A 21,921-nucleotide genomic window follows, 5' to 3' on the forward strand; every position below is an offset into this window, starting at 1 on the left:
CTTTTCTGTATCGCATAACGAGAAAGTCCTTTTAATTGCGTTTAGCAGATGGTCACGTTAATATGCATTGAGTAATGGGTATAATTTGGAAGACCCCTTACAATAAAAAGAACCGTGAGTTTTTTCCAACCTTCAAGTTAATTTTGTTTCAAGGATTAGAAACTGCATGCCAGTGTGCTTGTCGTAAACCGATTTTTTTCGATTGATGTTTTTGCGAGATAAAACGGTATAGTTTGAAATCATGCGGATGTCGAAAAACTGTTGCTTTCTGATGTGAACTTATCATCATCAATTAGTTGCCATTTATATTGCTGATTTGAAGACAAAAACTGGCTCTTAAATTGTTTAAAAGAGCATTTGTCGCAACCGACAGCAAGTGGCAATGTCACAGAAATTGATCATATTTCTATGGTTTTTAAGCCTTGTTTTGCCACAGATTGTTAATGTCTTTCGTTCCAACTTTGAGGAAAGCTTGTTCAAGCACAAGCTTGATTTCCTTAATTTGTTTTGATTGATTGATGACTTCTGATTTGTTTTGATTTGTAAAATTTGCCGGTTTTATGTTTTACCCACGTGTGCAACCTAGCAATTCATTGTAATCTGGAAATCTCTTGTTATTAAGTAGTAAACATTGGTGACCCTTTTTAACGACAAACACATTAAAAAGCAACCAAACTTCTGAAATTGAAACACTGAAAAAAAAGTAACAAAAATCAGGGAGTACTTTAAAAAATTTTCTCAATACTATTTCCATTGTTCCTATAACTCAAAATGTTTGCTGTATTTTAGAACCCTTTAGAAAGGAGCCGTCACTTAGCGACACTAACGAAGAACCAGAAAAAAAACAAGATAGAGAGTTGACAAAAAAAAGAAGAAAGAAAGGCAAATAGATAAGTACAAAAATGTGTAACAAGAAATGACGTCTACAGAAGATTGTCTCTCAGCAACCAGATATTTCTAATTTCATTTTCAAATTCTAACGAAGAACAAAGTTAACAAAAAAAAATCAAAGGGTCTTCATCCGAAGTAACATTTATATAATTATATACATATAAAATACCTACTAATATCATATTTATATACTAATATCATATTTATATACCTGTTATCTAATATAAGAAAACTTTGTCCACGCTCCTGTTTAAAAAAAAACAAAAACAAGCTTTGCACTTTTTCGATTTGCAACAAAAAATTCCATATTCCTCGATGAGATTAGCGTTCAATAACGTTTTTTAGTTCTCAGGAAGCGTGTACATTGTTTTCAACTCTGTAGTAGATAGTGTTCATACACATACACACACATTAAAAAAAACATAGAAGAACACCCACAATTTGTTTTTATCGTAGTTAATTGTCATCAAGTTTCCGATTTTTTGATTCAAAAAGAATGTAAAGCAAGAAAGAACACAGCAATTACAGTCAAACGCTTTCTACTTCAGAGGGCACGTTAAAAAAAAAAACTTCGGATTTAGGTTGTTCGTTGCAGAGAAGATTTAAACGTCAAGGAATAACGTTTAGCATCAAGGGCGATAACAAACACATTTTGATATTATTCGTCAGTAAAAAAAAAATTGACGTTCTCTGACAATCTGCAAAGTTCAACAGACCCAACAAAGTTTAGGTTAAAAGAAAAATCAGACCACAACACATTTCACTTCATTAAAAACAAAACAGGTCTGATTGCTTTTTCTTTCAAATTTCAGAACAAAGGAGTTTTGTATCGAAAAGGTAAAACACTTAAATCTGTAGCTTACGTATAAAAGCAGTCATATCGTCCTCCCACAGAGCAGTAACACCCTCAAAACATTAACAGGACAACAAGAAAAAAGCGTCTAGAGCGGCTGTGTTAATGCAGCAAACAAACTGAATACTCTTACGCGTGTCCTTTGAAGTTGCTTTTGATAATACTTGTTTCATTCAGCTGTTACAAAAACTTAATAAAAACTAAAACTGACAAACTGATAGATCAAACAAGAACAAAGTTCAAAACTCTTGCAAAAAGCACCTGTATCAATATGCCTGGCGCCAATAATAAGAAAAAGGCTATACAACAACAGCTGCAGAGGAGAGAAGCAGAATGGGCAGTCAATGTCGACTACCTTGAGGCAATGATTCAAGAGGAGAATTTAGAGGGCATCAATTTGTCCTATGAGTCTCTTTCTCAACAAAAGCTGCAACTAGACAAACTCTGTGACGACCTTTTTAAATTCAACCTCACACAAAATGAATTGAAAGAAATAATGGAGAGATCAGCAGAACGAAGTCTAGTTATCTTGAAATGGAAAAAATATGGCAAAGACCATTCAAGGGAAATTACTACAGACTCCGATAGCCATTTGCCAGAGCAGCAAAGAAGAGCACAACCACATCAAACTAACACCCAAAATGACGAACCCTCAACAACTCTTAAACCCTTCTACAATAGACAAAAAACGTACAATTTGAGAGGCAGATCAAAAGCAGAGAACAGAACAGATAAAGTACCTACACTTTCAGATTCAGAAAAACAAAAACAACAAAGCAGCAGAAATCCCCAACATGGACAGAAATATGACGATGACAGAAAACAAAGTAACCAATTGATAATGAGCGCTACCCATTCAGATACAACGTCATTGGAAGGAGGGGACTCCGACAACAAAGAAAGTAACAACCAGTGTAACCCGAATTCTTACATTGAGTTTCCTCTGAGAAATTTTGGGTACAGTCAAAAACAGAGACGCACCGATCCAAAAACCAACTTCACACAAGTCCTCGAGAAAACATTACAGCCGAATGATGAGTCAAACACAGAATGCACTTCGTCAAGGATGATAGCCAGTTTTCCACTCAATAATGGTGACCATCACATAACAGCAGAGCAAAGAAAAAGCAATGGCGGTGAGGACTTGACAAAAACCCGAGAAGCAATTGAAGTTAACTACAAAGAGCAAAACATCGGACCAATCACCATAAGACGCGATGTTGGTACCACTACATCAAACGACAAACCCAAATCCAATGAACACGCTAAAAGGAAACAAAAAATACACCAATCAGATGTAAGTACCGAATCTGATTGCAGTTCATATCAGACATTTGACACTAATATCCGAGACCAACGGAAAACACAAAAGAAAACACAGCCACATCAGCAACAATCAAGACAACGAAACTTACATCCTTTTAACAGGAAACAATCATCAAATAAAATCACGCCTTTACACAGAAGAAATCAACAGACAACAGACTACGACAGTAATTATCTACAATCAACAGACGATGAAAGCGACGATCATCAACAAATCGACAACATCAGACTAAGCAGTAACCCAACGCATTATGGACTACAACCAAAAATACAAGGAGCCAGAAAAAGAGAAAGAAAAATAGACAAGATCCATGATGTTAACCTTGCTTCAACAAATACCCAATTTCAGGAGACCCAAGGTCAAGGTACTTCAAATATTCACGAACATGTTCAAAATCAAGAACAGCAATGTCTTCAAAGCATCGATTTCTATCAAGATGCGAACAAAATCAATAGAGGTAACCAATCAAATGAAAGAGAATTGAGAAGAAAAGCCGTCAACAACCTAATCCCAGAAACGAACAACAATCTTGGCAATTTTAATCTAAACGCACAGGACCAAAGACTACCAAATTACATCAACAGAACTGGCCAACAACCAGACAGGCAGTTTCAACATACACAGACAACAGAAAACATTTTCTTGCCACGACAAGCACAACAACAACATGTCACATCCACCATTAATCTTCCAAAAACTCAACTCAAATCCTTCAGCGGAGATCCATTGAGATGGCACGACTGGTTTAGTTTTTTCAAAGCCACAATACATGACAATGTAACACTGACAGATGCCCAACGGATGACATATCTTCAAAACGCCCTCACAGACAGAGCCAAAGACAGCATTATTGGATACTCATACAACGGAGAGTTTTATAATGAAGCAATGCAAGAATTACAAAAACGATTCGGGAAACCACAGCATGTTACAGCAGCTTACCTTGATAAGTTGGAACAATGGCCCAGACCGACCATTAATAACCCCGAAAGTTTTGTATCTTTTGCAGCGTTTCTTAGACAAATGGTTCAAACGTTCATACTTCACAATTTCACATCAGATCTTCAATCCTCAGCTGTCCTTAAGATTGCAAAAGATAAACTTGCGCCAACAATGATAATCAGATGGAACGAATACGTCCTTAGACAAGCTATTGTTCAACCTAATTTAATACATTTTAAGGACTGGATCGATAATTATGCAGAAGCTTGCGAAGATTTGTCAACATCACAAAGACCAACCAATCAAGAAAACAGTTCGTCTAAAAAATCAAACAGACTCTTCCAACAGCAAAGTAACAAAAGATGCCCTCTATGTGGTTACAGTCACAACTTAGGAAAATGCAACCAATTCCTCAATAAAGATATTAACGAAAGACAACAAACAGTAAGACAACTGAAAATTTGCCCAAATTGCCTCACCGAACACCCAAAAGGACAGTGTAACAGTCATTACCGATGTCGAATCGAAAACTGCAACGGATTTCATCACTCAACAATTCACAGAAACAACTTTAACAGCTCACAGACATTTTCACCAACTCAGCAACGGCAAAGAAACCAACAGCAACAACATCAACAACAAACAAACAACCAGGTTCAAAACCAATCTGCAAACAATTATCACAACAATCGTGGTCTGCAAAACAACGGACACCAAACACAGATAACCGCAAACAGATCACAGTTTCAACCACATGGATTCAACTATGGAAGAATGGCTGGTTACAATCATAACAACAACACACGTAATTCGTTTTGTCAAAACAATAACACTAACCGTTTCAATCAGAATTACAATCCCAACAACAACAATGGAAGCACCTTCAATAGAAACTATAACAATCCGAACAACTTCATGCCAAATACAAATTCACGACAACAGAACACCGGACATTCTCATAACCAAACAGACACACAAAATCAAAGCCAAAGGCAACAGAACTTTAATAACAACAACAGCAACCTACGACCACAAAATCACACATGCAGCAACAACCAAATCTGTTCGTGGATACGACCTCAAGTTCAACTTCAAGCCATTCCGGTTATCCTTTACACAGAAGACGTATCAATAGAAACATATGCTCTTTTGGATAGCGGGAGCGACAACACACAAATAACAAACTCAATGGCAAAAGCACTCGGAATAAAAAACACAGATCACATTGCAGTACCAATTTCTTCACTTTACGGAGAACATATCATAACATCAACTGAAATTCTTCTGGGAATTGGATCACTCAACAGCACCCGACCTCTTTTCAACCTACCGGTGTACGCCACGTCAGCATCTGACTTTCAAATGCCGAATGTACCCGTTGAGATGTTGAACTCTATCTGCGCCGACTACGATCATCTTAACAACATCACATTTCCACAAATACGAGATAACAGAATAGAAGTTTTAATCGGAGCGGATGCCTTCATAGCAACAGTACCACTTAAATTCACAACAGGACCACCAGGAACCCCATACGGAGTCTTGACGCAGCTTGGATGGACCGTTACAGGACCAATACCACAGAAATACAAGCCAACCAGTAATAAACAAGAAGTCAATTACAACATCACGCTTTACAACAGAATTAAGAACCCAGAACAGGAAATAGAGAACGACATGCTTCAAATGTTTTGGACAATGGAGGGAAAAAGTTTAGTGAGCGGAAAAAAGACACTGACAGCAGATGACAGGAAAGCTCTTGAAACACTAAAAAGGACGACATGCCACAACGGTTCTCGTTATGAGATCGGAGTACCTTGGAAAGATGACACTAAGCTACCGAACAACTACTTTCTTGCCAAAGCACAATTACAGTCACTTGAAAACCGACTTCAACAGGAACCAGACCTATTTTGTCGTTACAACCAAACCATCGAAGCAGACATCGAAAATGGATTTGTTGAAGAGACACAACGTCAACCCAGTTTCATGAATTCACAACTTTGGTATCTCCCACACCACCCCGTTGAACATAAAATGAAGAAAAAAGTAAGACGGGTCACAAATGCAGCTTCAGTATACAAAGGACATTCACTTAACAAAGCTCTTTTGACCGGACCAGATCTACTATGCAGCCTTGTTGGACTTCTTCTGAGATTTCGGCAGTACAAGATTGCAGTAACCGGTGATATCGAAGCGATGTTTATGCAAGTTGCCATCAGAACAGAAGACCAAGACGCACTAAGATTCTTGTGGAACAAAGATGGAGAGGAAACAATTTTCAAGTACAAGAGACTAATATTTGGTGCAACTTGTTCCCCTTCATGTGCAATCTACATACTCCACAGATGTGCGGAAGACAACAAATTAAGTAATCCCGAAGCCTACTCAGCCATAAGAAACAATTTCTACATGGATGATTACCTTCAAAGTTTCAACACAACCGAAAACGCAGTAATCACAACAACAGAGGTAAAGGATACATTACACAAAGGTGGCTTTAAACTTACAAAGTTTTTTAGTAACGACCCAAACACAGTCATGCAAATAACTGGAGAAAATGCAGACACAGCGATAGAGCAACGCATTTTAGGACAAATGTGGAATGCCAAGGAAGATATTTTCATCTTCAAAAGACCAGACTTAAAACTGGATGTCAAAAGCATGCAACAACGTCAATTGCTCTCACTCGCCGCATCATTGTTCGATCCCCTTGGAATCATCACGCCGTTTTCCATTAGAGTACGATGCATTCTTCAATCAATAGTGAAACAAGGTAACAACTGGAACAATCAGATTCCAAGAGAGTTCCAACACGACTTACAGCAATGGGTCGACGAATATGAGCAGATGCCAGAGATTTCTATTAGCAGATGTCTGATCCCCAACCCAGATGCTAAGCATGAACTTCACATATTTTGCGATGCATCAAGTACAGCAATAGCAACGACAATATACATCAGATCAACAAGCGCAGAAGAAATAACAACTCAATATGTTGTTAGCAAAGCAAGAGTTGCCCCTGTTAAAACAACAACCATCCCGAAGTTAGAACTAGAAGCAGCAGCTATGGGAGCAGAACTTGCTTCTTTTGTTCGAAGCGAAATGACAGCACAGTTTGACAAAATTCAGTTCTGGACTGACAGCATGGCCACATTAGGTTGGATTAAATCAACAAAACACCAAAAAGTTTTTGTAGCAAATAGAATTGCAAAAATTTTAGCCAACTCTAAGTCAGAACAATGGAATTTTGTACCTGGTAAAATCAACCCTGCAGATCACGGAACAAGAGGACTTTCTTTAACAGACTTGAAAGAAAAATGGCTGTCAGCGCCAAAATTTCTCCTAGAAAATCCCGTTCCAAATTTCCAAAAAGACCAGCAATTTACAGCGATAAACGTTTTACGTACAGAAACTTCAAACACAGTTATTGACACTAATGATTTCTCTAGTTGGAATAAACTTATGCGACGGACCGAAACAGTAATGAAAGCAGTCAATATCTTTCGAAAACGACCAGTCACAAACAGTTACGAAGACGCACGACACCATCTATTGAGACAATCACAGCATAAAACTTTTTACGAAAGCATAAGAAACCTTGAACGGGAAAATGAACTAGACAAAAAGGACAAGTTATTACAGTTCACTCCCTTCCTGGACAAAGATGGTTTAATACGAGCAAGAGGCAGACTAAAGCACGCTAAAATACCCTACAGCCAGAAACATCCAATTATTCTTGACAGTAAGGATAATATTACTAAATTAATAATTGAGCAAGCCCACAACGACTGTAGACATCTTGGAACAGAGTTTGTCCGAGCACACCTGCAACAAGATTTCATCATTATAGGTCTTAGACGATTTTTGAAACAACTAAGTAAAACATGCTTCATTTGCCGACGATGGAGAGCACAAAATATCACCCCCCTCATGGCCGACCTACCCAGTTTCCGATTCGCAGAAGCAGGAAAACAATATCCTTTTCTAAATGTTGGGTTAGATTTTTTCGGACCCTTTTTCATTGAGCACACAAATCGCAAATTGGAAAAACAATACGTATGTCTTTTCACCTGTCTTGTAACTAGAGCTGTGCATCTGGAGGTTTGTCAGACATTGGACACAGATAGTTGTCTACTAGCCATTAGAAGGTTTGTTTCGCGACGAGGATATCCCGAGTTAATCATCTCTGACAATGGATCGAACTTCACATCAGCGAAAAAAATGTTGGATCTGAGCAAAATCAATGTGGACAACGACTACATCAAGTCCCAGCTACAGCAGCAAAATATTACATGGAAACTGAATCCACCTCTAGCCCCTCATTTCGGCGGGATATGGGAAAGGCTAATTCAGTCTGCTAAACGCACTTTGCTCATAATTTTAGGCAGCCAACAATTGAAAGCCGAAATTTTTCAGACAATTGTAGCCGAGACTGAAGGACTTCTCAACTCCAGACCAATTACATATGTTTCTTCAGACACAAACGATGAAGAAGCACTAACCCCTAATCATTTCTTATTAAGACGCCCTTACAGCCCTTTAGCACCGTTGACATCAACCAGCCGAACATTTAGTAAAAAGGAGTTCTCTTACACACAAACATTACTGGATCATTTTTGGAAACGTTTGCAAAAAGAGTACACATCAGATCTTATCAGCCGACCAAAGTGGAGAACAGAATCAGAACAATTGAAAGAAGGCGATTTAGTCTGGCTCTTGCATGAGTTCACTCCGAGAGGTATTTGGCCAATGGGTCGAATTGCGAAATGCCATAATGGATTGGACGGACGAGCACGATCCTTCGAAATCAAGACATCAACTGGAGTGCTGAACAGACCAGCAGTCAAATTAGCTAAAGTTTTACACAATACTTGAAACCATTAAACTTTAAATTTCAAACGACGTATTGGTTTTAAATTTCCATAATCATTGTGTCCAAAGTCAGCGTATCAAATATTCAATTCACACAAGCTCAAACAATCGAGCTCAAACAATCATGAAGAAGTAACAACGCGGTGAAAATACAAAACGAAAAGAGAATTTTAACTTCCCCAAGTCCTTAACTTCCCAAAAACAACACGAAATCCAGCTTAAAGTGTTTCTTTGCCCTCACCGACAACAGTCATCATCAAGTTTTCGTTATATTTTGCCCTTATTTGTCAGTTCGACAAAAGCTAACGTCTCCGGAATCCAACCCACATAATTTTGTCAACAGCCTTCAGATCGACGGAGTATACACCTTCACATCAACAGAGTTTACAGGATATACTGCCAACGATCTTCGATTAAACTTCAATTTTCACAGCCCCCATGAAGCCTAATAACTACTTTCACATATCCTTGTCATTCAACAACACAATATTCCAACCACCACGCATCAAATTAAAACGTCGATGCAAACGTATGATTACCAATTTTCACCTACATATAGCCGGTGTATATGTGTCGCCCCGGAAGAGTGTTCAACAAATTTACACATACACACACAGAAAGCAAAAAATGCCCTCAATTACGACAACAGAGCATCTTAACAGCTTCGACATTACAAAACAATGTTGAAATTACATATCAGCAAAAGAATCATGTAAACTTGATTGTCGAAATCTTAAGTTGTAAAATACAACAAGAGTATTCAGTTTTACCCTCATGCACGCGGCCCGGAGTGTTCAAGCACTAGCTTGATTTCCTTAATTTGTTTTGATTGATTGATGACTTCTGATTTGTTTTGATTTGTAAATTTTGCCGGTTTTATGTTTTACCCACGTGTGCAACCTAGCAATTCATTGTAATCTGGAAATCTCTTGTTATTAAGTAGTAAACAAAGCTGATCACCTGCTGTTATATACTTGTGTGCTATTTAATTGACAAAGATTGATCTTTCGTATCTGAATGTTTTATTTGTGCTATTTTTAACTGCGGTAATAATTCTTTGATAATTGCAATAAATCTCTCAACGAAATGTTTTCTTATTTCTATATCACCTTTATTATTAAACGCATAGTGGTTTAGCTACTAGAGTTCAACCTCAGCAATCAACTGGGGTTCGTTTCCTAACTTGTAAAAGATTTAAGGAAGGTTTCAAAACTGCTTTTTGGAGATAAGAGTAAATTTGAAATATCACTATTAAACCAACTGTTTTTGAATGAAATTGATTTGCTTCTCTTCTCTTCCATATTTTCTTATTCTCTTCTTTGCAGTGTTTGTTTTTTATGTCTTTCTTTTTCCGTGCTGTTCTCTTCTCTCCTTTTTGTATCTGCCTTGCTTTCCATTCCTTTTTAGTCCATTTAAAATTGTTCAATGGAAATCCATTACACCTGTTGATACCAAGTGGTCTTTCTGGAAGTGCTGCGCGGGTGCTTTACCCGCGTCCCAACCACGAACGATTCTTCAAATTGGTATTGGTATCTAATTGCGTTGCTTCGCTTCGAAGTTGTATCTTATTAATAGCCGCACAGCGACTATTATTGACCTTCTCTTGGTTTTTTTTTATTTCGCCGTCAAGATTTTTGTTACGACCATATGGCGTCATATTCAATTCAAATCTGCTTTTTCTTCATTCGTTTATACATTTTCAACTGAATTGCGTGCGTGACGTCATTTTTCACTATTAGTGGAGCGAGTTTTTTTTTCATTCGCGTGATTAAGTTTTTGGTCACGCGTGACTGACCTCACTCTCAAAAACTTTTTGCTCTCTCTGAAATTGACTTTTCTGTACTTGATTCAAGAGATATGGTCAAGTGAGTGTGTCCCATTCTAATTGTCCCATTCTAAGGTTTTTTGAGAGCAGCTATTAGAAGCAGCAATAAGATTGACAGATTCTGAATCAAAATGTAATATCTGAGCGTTTAATAGACTTTTTTTGATCTATTTCTTTTTGAGACTGCAGATCTACAAAGCTATTGCGGCTATTTTCTAGCAATCTGCCAGCTATATTATAAATTTTTCTTGAAAAACGTTCTATCATGGAGTATAACGTTTTCTCAAACAAAAATATTCATAAAATGTGAGTAAACATGAATGTCTTTGTAATTCATGTTCTGGACCACTAGCATTTTATCTGCTAGAAGCGCTCACTATAGCGCGCAACGATGACGTCACATCTATCACCTCTTGAATGCTGTTTTTTTGGCTGAGTTGATCCTCAGTTGACTTTTTTTGGCTGAGTATTATTCCATGTCATCTAGTTTGACATCACCTTCTTCCTTATTGGCACGATAAAGTGCGCACTAAAATTTTCAAAATATCTTAATTATATTGTCCAACTTCATTTCTTTGGGAGAAATTTAACAATACTTATACAAAAGGGAGAGTTTACAGAAATTTGGTTTAGTTGTTTTTTTATGTATTCGTTATTCGAATGGTCAGCTCATTTCCTCAAGTGATAACAAATTATACCAAGTCATACAAATTCTTTTCGCTTTTTTATCCTAATTTTATTCAAATTTCTTTTAATTTCCTCCGAAGCTGTCAGTTGTAATTTGTTAATAGGAAAAAAATGGCGTTCTATCCCAAAGATTTGTAGAAATTTTTTATGCAAGGACCAGTTAGATTTTCAAATTAGAGAAACTGAATACTTTTTGCAAAGTCTGAACTTGTAGTTCGGTATATTGAGAAAGGATTTTGAATTAAAAAATATACCACTTGTATTGTGTTTGGATGTCTTCCAGACAAGGACTATCATTTTTACAATGTAGATACGAAATCCTAAAATTGAATTCAATATCCTTTTTGTCTGAAAGCAAACAGATTAAAGGAGGGGGCTAGTTGAATTTCCGAAGATTTAGCTCGGTTCTTTTAAATAAATTTGTCCTAAATATTTTGTGACTTCTTTTTTTTTCTCAATTTTCAAATTATTCAAGCATGATTGGAATTAAACCTAATTCCTATTTCATGGCGCGATTCTAAATAAAATTGATGAAATGTAGTTCGAGTTGTTTCCTTGCTACTCATTGTCATTACCCTATTGTTTCTACATAAAAAATTGCGTTCGGCTAATGAACCGTTTTCTTAAAGATAATGTCACTGGCTTATGTTGTATGGCGCTAGTGAAAATGGCAGACGCACCAAAATATAGAATATTTACTGCTGGCCAATCACAATTGAGAAAATAGGAATATTGTTCTCTGATTGGCTGATTGCCAGCAAATTCTCCATGTTTTAAAATAGGATATGCGTGTTGACGAACAATTTCTCAGAAATCGCGATAAGCCGAAATAGAATAATTATACTTTTTTTGGGGGGAAACTGGTCTCACGTTTGGTTGTGATAGATTCATAACAAGTCCCACGTGTTGCTAAGGCATGGCCACATGCGGTAAAAAATATGATCTAGCATTAGGCTATGTCCAATTTAGGCTAATTGAACGCATAGAGGTACAGTATTTTGAATTTCTCGACCAATCACATTCGTTGAAATTTCTACATTTTGGTACGTCTATTTGTTAAGACGCCACGTGTTGTATATGGTTAGCAATTAATTAATCAGTGAATCAATCACAGGAACCAATTTATAGGATTTGTTGCAGGTGAAAGAAACCTACAATCCCATGTATCAAGAAACAAATTTGAAAAAAGTTTCAAAGAGTACTCTAAAATTTTGGTGACCCCCTGACCTTAAGTAATTTATATATGCAATAGTGTAATCCACTGAACAATGCATCCAAAACGGCAACTAAGTTTTCATTAAAATTATAAAAAAATTCCTTGTTAGAAGTCTGCACGCAATAAGTCTGTAAGCTACTACAATAACATTTCAAGCAGTCATGCGCGTCTTATTTCCATATTTTTCTATTTCCTTAATTTTTAGTTCGCATAGCTGGTATTTCACTCAGTAACCAGCAGCATTTATAGCATTTTATTGTTAATAGCAACTCAAAGCTAAAACAACTGCCGAAAAAAGCTAACAGAACGAAAAGCGTTGCATTGTCATTTTACATTAGCAAATATTTTTTTTTCCTTAAACGGCTACTATCCTGAAAAATGAAAACAACACTGCCGGAGATCCATTTTGCTGAGCAAGTAATTGGAATTGCATGCTTTTTTATTAGTACTTAAATAAATTATAAATTCTGCCTGCATTATGTCATTGGGAAAACATTAAAATAATTGTAAATTTTAAAAGTAAACTGTGTGCGTGTTGAAACCTTTGGTATAAACAGACATGCAAAGAAATGCTAATCCTAGTTTATTTTCTGGAAATTTTGATATATTATGCTGCGTGCATCTTCAGAGAAAGACTCTTTTTGATGCAAAGCTTATTATTTTGTGACTTCGTAATTTCTGTTGAACTTCGAAGTTAGCCATACTTCTAGCTATACTTCTCCTCCGGTATCGAATGTTTGTTGATGGCTGTTGACGTCACCAGTAGTAGTGGTCGTGATGGTGATGGTGGTGTTGATGGTAAGGGTCATAGTTGGGATCGTTCTCAAAGTGAACATAGTCCTAAAATAATGACATGAAACGCAATCATTGAGAGTTGGTGATATATTGACATTTAATTGATCTCAAACGAAGTTTGTAGCAATTATAATAGTCCTGCTGGTCTTTATGCAATTTTTTTAGTATACTGACTTTTCGTCTCTTCGTTGCTTTCGTCTGACGAGTTGTCTTTTTGTCAAAAACGAGATAAACAGAGAAAGCGCGGAGATTTTTCTAGAGCCTCGTGGCTCATTACGAGCTAAGTATGCGATTTATACGGAGTTTCATCCATTTATACACAGTTTCTTCTGCCTTCCATTTATTTGGAAATTGTTTTGTATCCCAAAATTGTTTATTCGGAGTCTATTGTATCCATTTCCGACACAATGATTATCTGTCGAAGTCCGGAGCAAGCTTTTTAGAAAAGTTTTTAATAGTTTCTTCTTTACTAAGTATAAATTCTTGAACTCTTATTAAGTTTTTCTGGGTAATTAATCATACATCAAATTGAATTATTTTTGTTAAATTTTTCCTGTTTAAAAAGTAAGATCTTATTTTTAACAGATTTTATCGTGTAGTCAGACTCCTGTTGCCAGATTATTCCTACATTTGTTTTCAACAAAAAAGCGACACTTCTCAAATTGAGCGCAATTTTGATAAAATTTGTAGCATCACGGGAAACAACGGGGAAAGTAATATTGAAAACAAAATCAAGGAGGAAAATCTTGAGAAGGAAAATCTTATAATTTGAAAAACATTTTCTTCAGATAAGAGCAACAATTATAAACCGGCGCCAAAAGATCTGAGATGCTGTACAACCAATATAAGGCCTTACATGAGGCAAATACATGAGGCTTTTCCCTAAAGAGTGAGTTTCATTTCATGGATCAATAGTTTTTTTATATGGAGTGAATTAAATAAAGTGAAGCGTATTGAAAAAAACAATGCACTAGATTTAAGTTGTACACAGTGATTAATAATGAGAATGTAACGACTGGTAACGCTATAAGTTAATTATTCATTCTTGAACCAAATTTCTTATCAATATTTTTCAGAAAAAGTTTTGCATCTCTCAGAAAGAGTTTTTGTTCTACTTGAAATTGGTTCCAGTGCTACATGTGCTAAAATAGGTCAATGCAAACCATGATTCAAATTTAATCCAACTCACAAACATATTTCTGACAACATAATAATCAATAGTTTTTGCTCAAACAATTTAAGTTTTGAGCAAAAACGTTTCCTAAGTTTGCAAATCTGAACGACAGCCTTTGATTGCCTGCTAAACTTTTATGCCATTTTATTCAATTTAGGTGCTCATAAAAATGTGCATGGAAGAAAAAGCACTTTTAAGAACGAAATAATCAAGTTGACAAAAAGTAATCTTAAATCGAATCCAAAGCTTTACAGGTTTTTGTACATTTCATATGAAGAAATGTTGGTCCCTCTTTTTCATCCTATGGTTACCTAAAAATTTAGGCTTCATTTACTCAGAAAAGTTGTAATAAATGCCTTAGTTCAAATTTTTAATGTTTTAACTAACAAAAATGCGGATTTAAAGGATAGTTACTGGTGATAACTAGTTATAAAAACAACAAGGCGGCTCGTTAATGTGCGTTCGCACATGATGTTCCGACCCGAGCTCATCTACATTTTTGACTTAATTGTCAACCAAACGAAGAGATAACAAAAATAGATGTTTGAATCTAAAAAAAATGCTACAAAACCTAACTACAAATTGAATTACATAATGCCATTCTCATTACAGCGCTCATGAGATCTACCGATAAAAAGACTACGAGAGAATACAGCAAACAACAAAATATGCAAAAACAAAATTTTCACGGCAGAAACCAAATATATAATTTTAAAAGCACCTAGTAACAACGTCAAAATGCAATCAGATAAAACCTTAACTCCACAAATTTAGTTTTTGCTAACTTTACAGCAGATGTATGTTTTTCATAATGAGATTAGGTAAAAAGTTGACATAGAGAAAAAAAATGAGGTTAAAGTCAAAGATCAATTAACATTTCTTAAACCAAATAATTTCAAAAGTCTAAAAAAATCTTTAGCTTTTTAACAAAATAATTCTTGATAAATTTGCAAAAAAGTCAATGAAACTAATGGGACCTGTCTTTGCTGAGACTAAACCATAGGAATAAACTAAATACGAAAAAAATCTCAAAAAAACGAACAATTTACACAAAGACGCAGAAAATCTCAAGAAATTACGAACAATAACATAAATTATTGAAGCCATTAAAATCATTAGCTATTATCTGAATTTTATTTAGTTTTATTTCAGTTTACATTTATACTCATTCAGCTAAAATTATACTGAAACAGAAAAGAAGCTCGTTCATTTGGGCCACATTTGAAAATCATTGGGATCTGTTATTACCTGAATAAGCTAAAAGAAGAGAAAAAAAGAAACACAAATACCACTCACAATATTTTTTTATGAAAACGCATAATGTCCACCTAACAAAACATCAGTTACGACATAATATTAGTAGACAAGTTGTTTTTTGAAATTCAAGGAATTGGAGTGGACTTCTCAATGACGAGAATAAATTGACGAAAAGAGCAAAAAAACTGAAAAGTTTGAAAAATCTTTGAAGATGTATAATATCATAATTTTTAAGACTATTGGCTTTAAACTGAATGCTTCGGGTAACATCACTCATTGCAGGTTTATGGGCAACATTACAGGTTTATGAGACCGATCAGAATTTCACGGCTACCTGAAAATAAAAAAAAAAGCAAAAACAGCAAACTCACAAAAATTAAGCGAGAATAGTTTCAAAGCCATTAGAGAATGAACTTTTCAGTATAAACTCTTCTATTTTCAATTAATTTTTTAACAGCATGGTGATTGTTTCTATTGTTACAAAATGACTTGAAAAACAACAAATATTAAAACCACGAAGTTTTTGAGAAAAGCCCTAGTATCAAAGACATTAAAATCAATTATTTTCAACGGAGTTAATTAAACACACTAAATTCTGCCTCGATGAAATAGCAATCATAGGTTTCATTCATGTGGCATCAATAACTCATCACAATAAGTCGTATGGCAAAGAAAAAACCACGAAATTTTTGAGAAAACCCATAGTATCAAAGTCATAAAATTCTACAGCTTTCAACGGAAGGCCTTTAATACGCTAAATTATGCCTGGATGATGTGACGACTAGGATGTTTGTCATTCAAAATTTATCAATAAGACATTACAACAAGTCATTGACTGTGAAAACAGCAACAAAAACAGGCAAAATCCAAAAGTTCGGTAGAAAATTGAGAGAAGTGTCGAAGCTATTTAAACCATAAGCTTTTTTCTCTGAAAACTTTTTCAACGATCCATTGATCGTCTTCACCAATGGGAGCTATCAATATTAGGATAATGTAATACGATTTCAAAAGGAACCAAAATTACTAAAAAAATCCAAAAATTATAAAAATTATGAAAACTCGTGCACCGAAGTCAAAAAACCAATAGTTAGAAGACAAAGCCGCTAACTAGATAAATTCTTGTTGATGTAAAAAAGTGGTTCTGTCATTACCGAGACTGACCTACAATCCACGAAAATAAGCCCAAGATTGATTTAAGTTCAAGAAAATTTCAAAAAAAGAATATTTTTAAAGTGTTAACAGCCATTAAACTCAAAAGCTTTCATAGGAATTCAATGAATACGCTCAGCTATGCCACGATGTTAATACTAGGATGTTTATGATGCCTAGGTAATTAATAAGACATCACAATATGTCTTATGACCATGAACAAAAAACAACAAATACAGGCAAAAACCAAAATTTCTTTAGAAAAATGTGAGAAGAAAGTGTTGAAGCCATTTAAACCATATTTTTTTCTCAGAAAGTTTTATCTATGATCTTTTGGACGTCTTCACTAAAGGAAGATGTAGCCATCAATATTAAGATGACGTGATAAGATTTCAAATTGAACCAATAAAACGAAATGTCCAAAAAATTTTTAAAAAAAATTTGAAATCTTGTGGCATTGAGGACATGCCACAATATCTATTTTCAAAGTCTTAACAGCCATTTATTTTCAAAGTCTTAACAGCCATTAGCTGTCCACTCACAGCACTAGATAGGTTCACTTAATGCTCATTAGCAAATCTATTGCACCTTTAGTCAACAAGTTTATGCCATAGGATTAGAAATCTTTAGTAAAACCTCAAAAAATAAATCAAAATTTCATTTGAAATTACGAAATTTGAGATACGAATCCAAAAAAAAACATGAGCGATCCCTTTGAAACAACTTTTTTGTTCATTGGGCTTCATTTGATCGTAAAAGAGGTTTGTCATTAACGGAACTTCGATATTAAGAGTGTCTAGTAGTCTCTAGGTGACTTGAAAAAACAAAAAAATTGCAAAATTTTCTAAAAAAAAAGAGCTTTCAAACCTAATTCGAATTTTTTATATATTAAACTTCCCTCTAAGACTAGAACTAGTCTTTATTATCTCCTTTCGTCTATTAAAAACCTAAAATTGATTTACTTTTTGGCGTGCAATCTAGTTTTGAATTAAATTTTTCGTAGAAAAAACGTTAATTCGAACGAAAATTACGGTAAAAGTGAACAAAAGAACCAAATATCAAGTGTTCACATGAAACTTTAAACCTCGATAACTCCTCGAAAAAAACGAAATTCTGAAAAATCTTTTTAATTTCGAATTCTACGCTGGACGAGCTTTTTAATGATACCATGCACATTTCTCTACGATGAATATATCGGTCGGCCAAAATTCACGGAACAAAAAAAACCCATTTGAGTATATAGTTCCTCCCCCCACAAGTGGGGTCGGAACAATTAAGTTTAAATAGAACATAAAACTAGAGTTCCACAAATTAATTACAAATTAATATATATTTTTTCGATTACAAAATTGCTAGAAAATGATAACTTTAAAGTAAAAGCAGATCTTCTTGTCATGACTTAGATGGCCAAAACAGTTGACCGTTGATTAACATAAGGTTCTTAAGTGTTTAATTTTGCAGAACGCAAATCCTAAAAGTTGCCATGAAAAGTTCTGCGACAAAAACAATTTCACCCTGTTTTAGATAATGGTTGGACGCTAATTTCCTCGGTAACTACTCTACGGTTTGACTGTTTCAAAGTACAATTTACAAGCGGCGCGTGAAACTGAATAACGAAATATATTATTATATTTAAAATCAGGGACTGGCGTTCCTTTATTGTAGTTGAATCTGTCTTTACAGTTCATTGCCAACTAAAAGTGATTCGATTGTAATCTTTTTTGCTCCTCAATTAATGGTGTTCTTATTAATTTTCTGAAACTTGGTAGTGTCATTGAACTCTCCGCTCATTGCGTCAAACAATGTTAACAATTTCAAATGATGCCATCTCATTGGGATACTAATTTATTAAGAATAGTTTCTCTGCAAATATAAAGTAAGGTGATTCATTATCTTTGCGCACTAAAAGACCCACTCTAGAAATAGTGCTCAAAATCCAGCATCTCGTGCATTCTTTCTGTACAGCAGTCTACGACAATGATTGTGCCAACCGACGGAGAGAACCGTTGAATAGAAAATTTAAGTTATCAGATAGAATGGCCATCCACTTAAGTGTCTCAACCTCCATCTCAGAAAACCCTGAGAAGGACGTGAACGACATCGTAATCAAAAGAATATTTATCGGCTCATCTTTGTGAACGTTATTGTTACATCGATTCTGCAGCTGACAACAGCAAGACCAGACTTCTTCCCCGCATCTGAAATTAGACTGGCTGAAGGCAGAAAAGTGGTGCCCACTCACTTCCTGCGCTGCTGTCTGGCCTGACACCAACATGGGCACATGATTTTTGCCTGACCGAGTGATGAAGACAGGTGATATTTTCTTCTGTTCTCAGTCTGACAACAATTTAGCTGAAGAACAATTTGAACCTCTTTTGTCGCGTCTACGACTCTGGCGGGAAATATTGCCAGGGCCATGACAAGATGCTTTATGGTCACCAAATTCTTACACTAAGAAATCATAGCTATATTAGAGCAGCCTGGAAATTAAATTCGCTGGAGATTTAAACCAAGGACAGCAATAGGTACTGTAACTGGCCTTGCTTCTAAATGAGGCAAAGAGAGCAAAAGCAAGCGAGCCTTCTTTTTCAATAAACACTGATGTTCATGAGTCACCAAATAAAGGCAGCGTCATATAATGCTTCTTTTTTTGTTTTGTGTAAGTCGCGAGATTTCTGTATAACCTGAATTTTCTTAAGCTCTATTGACATCGCGTTTGGTTGGATGTTACCTAAATAACAATTTTTAACAGGCCTGATATCTGAGATTGTGTACCAGCGTATGAAGCTCTCACCTTGTCGATTGGTTAACCAGTTTTGCATGGTGGGAGCCAAGCTGAATCACAAGATATCTCGCTGAGCAACGAGTCAATTATGTTTTCCAAAACTTCGATGGAGGATATACAACTTTCTAGAATTTTGTTATCCTTGACGTCCATTGTCTTAACGTGTGGCCACGAGGCTAATAAAAACAAGCATATTCTTGATGTACTCATTACTGGCTGGATACCGACTAAGCATAAATGGCAAAAGCCACTGCACTGAGCAATAAATTTCTCCCTGATTGTAGCATGCTTCCTCTTGCAAAAAAGGCTTGCTTGAAACCGATTGCAAAAAACCGCCTGATTGAGGTCTCCATTTTCTCAAAGGTTGTTCTGCTCGAAGGAAGACGACGAATATTCTCGACGCCATCTTTCATTGGTACACTTAATTGTTCTAGAGAAAGCTTGACTGCTTGAAAGCTGGTGCAAAGTGTGTTCCGGGTACTTTTTGAAAAGCGGGTGAGAAACTCGCATACGACTGCTTTTTTAAAGTCCAATTTATTGTTTGGTAAAAAGTAAAAAATATTCATCAAACAGCCTTTCCTATTCCTGTACGTGCTTTGTTTATTAATAGCCGCACAGCGATAGCTGGGGCTATTATTGGCCTTCTCTTGGTTTTTTACAATTCAAAGAATTTGAATTGTATTGGGGCGCTGTCTTTTTTTTAAAGATCTATTCACACATTTTCATGATTTTTGAAGTCAAATTGGAGTGGTGATTTTGGTCACGCCGAAACAGGAAATGGAGCGAAAAAGCATGTGGTTTTGCGGCGTGAATTTTCTTCGCTCTAATTTTAAAGTAGAGTGCGAAAACGGTGTTTGAACAAAAATTCGGTTTCTCGGTATTGGTTTTTTGTTCACATGCGGCAATTTCACTCTGATTTTTACTGTTTTTTCGATTTTTTGGATCGGATTTTTTTGTAAATGGTTTTCCCAATCCATTTATAGTCTGTTCTCGGTCTAGTTTTCTGTTTAGTCAATGAAAATTCTTTGAATTGTACGTCAGGACTTGTCCTGCTATGTTTTTTTTTTATTTCGTCGTCATGATTTTTGTTACGACCATATGACGTCACAGCCTCTTTTTGTTCATTCGTTCATGCAATTTCAACTTAATTGCATGTGTGACGTCATTTTTCGCTCTTAGTGGAGCGAGTTTTTTTGTTCATGCGCGTGATTAAATTTTTGGTCACACTTGACTTACCTCACTCTCAAAAATGACTTCCTCACTTTGAAATTGACTTATATTACTTTAATTCGAAGAGATAAGGTCAAATGGGTGTGTGTCACTCTAAATGAAGGTTATTTGAGATCAGCTAATAGAGGCAGCAATAACTTATACAGATTTTTTTATCAAAATATAACAGATCAGCCTTCAATGAAAAGACGAATTTTTTTGGTCTGTCTTTTTTACTGTTTTTTCAGACTGCCGATCTACGAATCTATTGCGGCTATTTTCTGGCAATCTGCCAGCTATGTTTTTTTTAGGTTTTATCGTTTGAGAAATTTCTGACCGTACTTGTGGTAGTGTGGGGGTTTTAATTAAGTTTCACCACCTTGTGGTAGTTTGGCGATCATCTTCATGATCATCAGTGATTCTCTTCGTACCGCTCTTCTGCTGAGTTTCAACTGGATAATGTTCATGAAAAGGGACTTTAAAATGCCGAAACTCTGCCAGAAGGTAAAATGCCAGAAGGTAAAATGCCAGAAGTCATTTTAAAACGTGCGCGTATCGTGTTTTAAGTATGGCTACGTGACTTGAAGTAGTTTTGAAATTTTATATCTCGAAACGTTTCGTGGTTCTCAATGAACGCCAGAGGTTCACGGTGACTTCAAGCTTCAAACCATTTCTTAACAAGCAAGCGTCTTAAGATTCCTCCGTTAAAAATGTTGCTTTGTCAATAACCTTTGTAATGGAGTACAATCGGCCCGAAGCACGTGGAAAACAGAAAGGGATCTTTAGCGTTTGTACCTCAAAGCTTAGTGGTTGCATATTATTTGCACCCCCCAAGAAGTAAGTGCAATATTTTTACATTATGATTTATCATGTAATGACACGTGCTCTGTAATTGAGGGGAGCATAATGTACTGAACGGACACAAACGGAAATGAT

At 35.8% G+C, this 21,921-nt stretch overlaps 1 protein-coding gene across 1 annotated transcript in view; it reads right to left on the reverse strand.

Annotated features, from left to right (window-relative positions):
• Positions 1-13,115: 13,115 nt before the first annotated feature.
• The window catches only part of LOC142340884 (phospholipid scramblase 2-like), a 102,113-nt gene continuing 93,307 nt past the window's right edge, over positions 13,116-21,921 (reverse strand). The window contains exon 8 of the mRNA XM_075391653.1: positions 13,116-13,456. Within this exon, the coding sequence (XP_075247768.1) occupies positions 13,373-13,456 (84 nt within the window). The 3' untranslated portion in view covers positions 13,116-13,372. The remainder of the gene's footprint in view (positions 13,457-21,921) is intronic.

Source organism: Convolutriloba macropyga, chromosome 6 (assembly GCF_964194025.1).
Source record: "Convolutriloba macropyga chromosome 6, txConMacr16.3, whole genome shotgun sequence".
Lineage (NCBI taxonomy): Eukaryota > Metazoa > Xenacoelomorpha > Acoela > Convolutidae > Convolutriloba > Convolutriloba macropyga.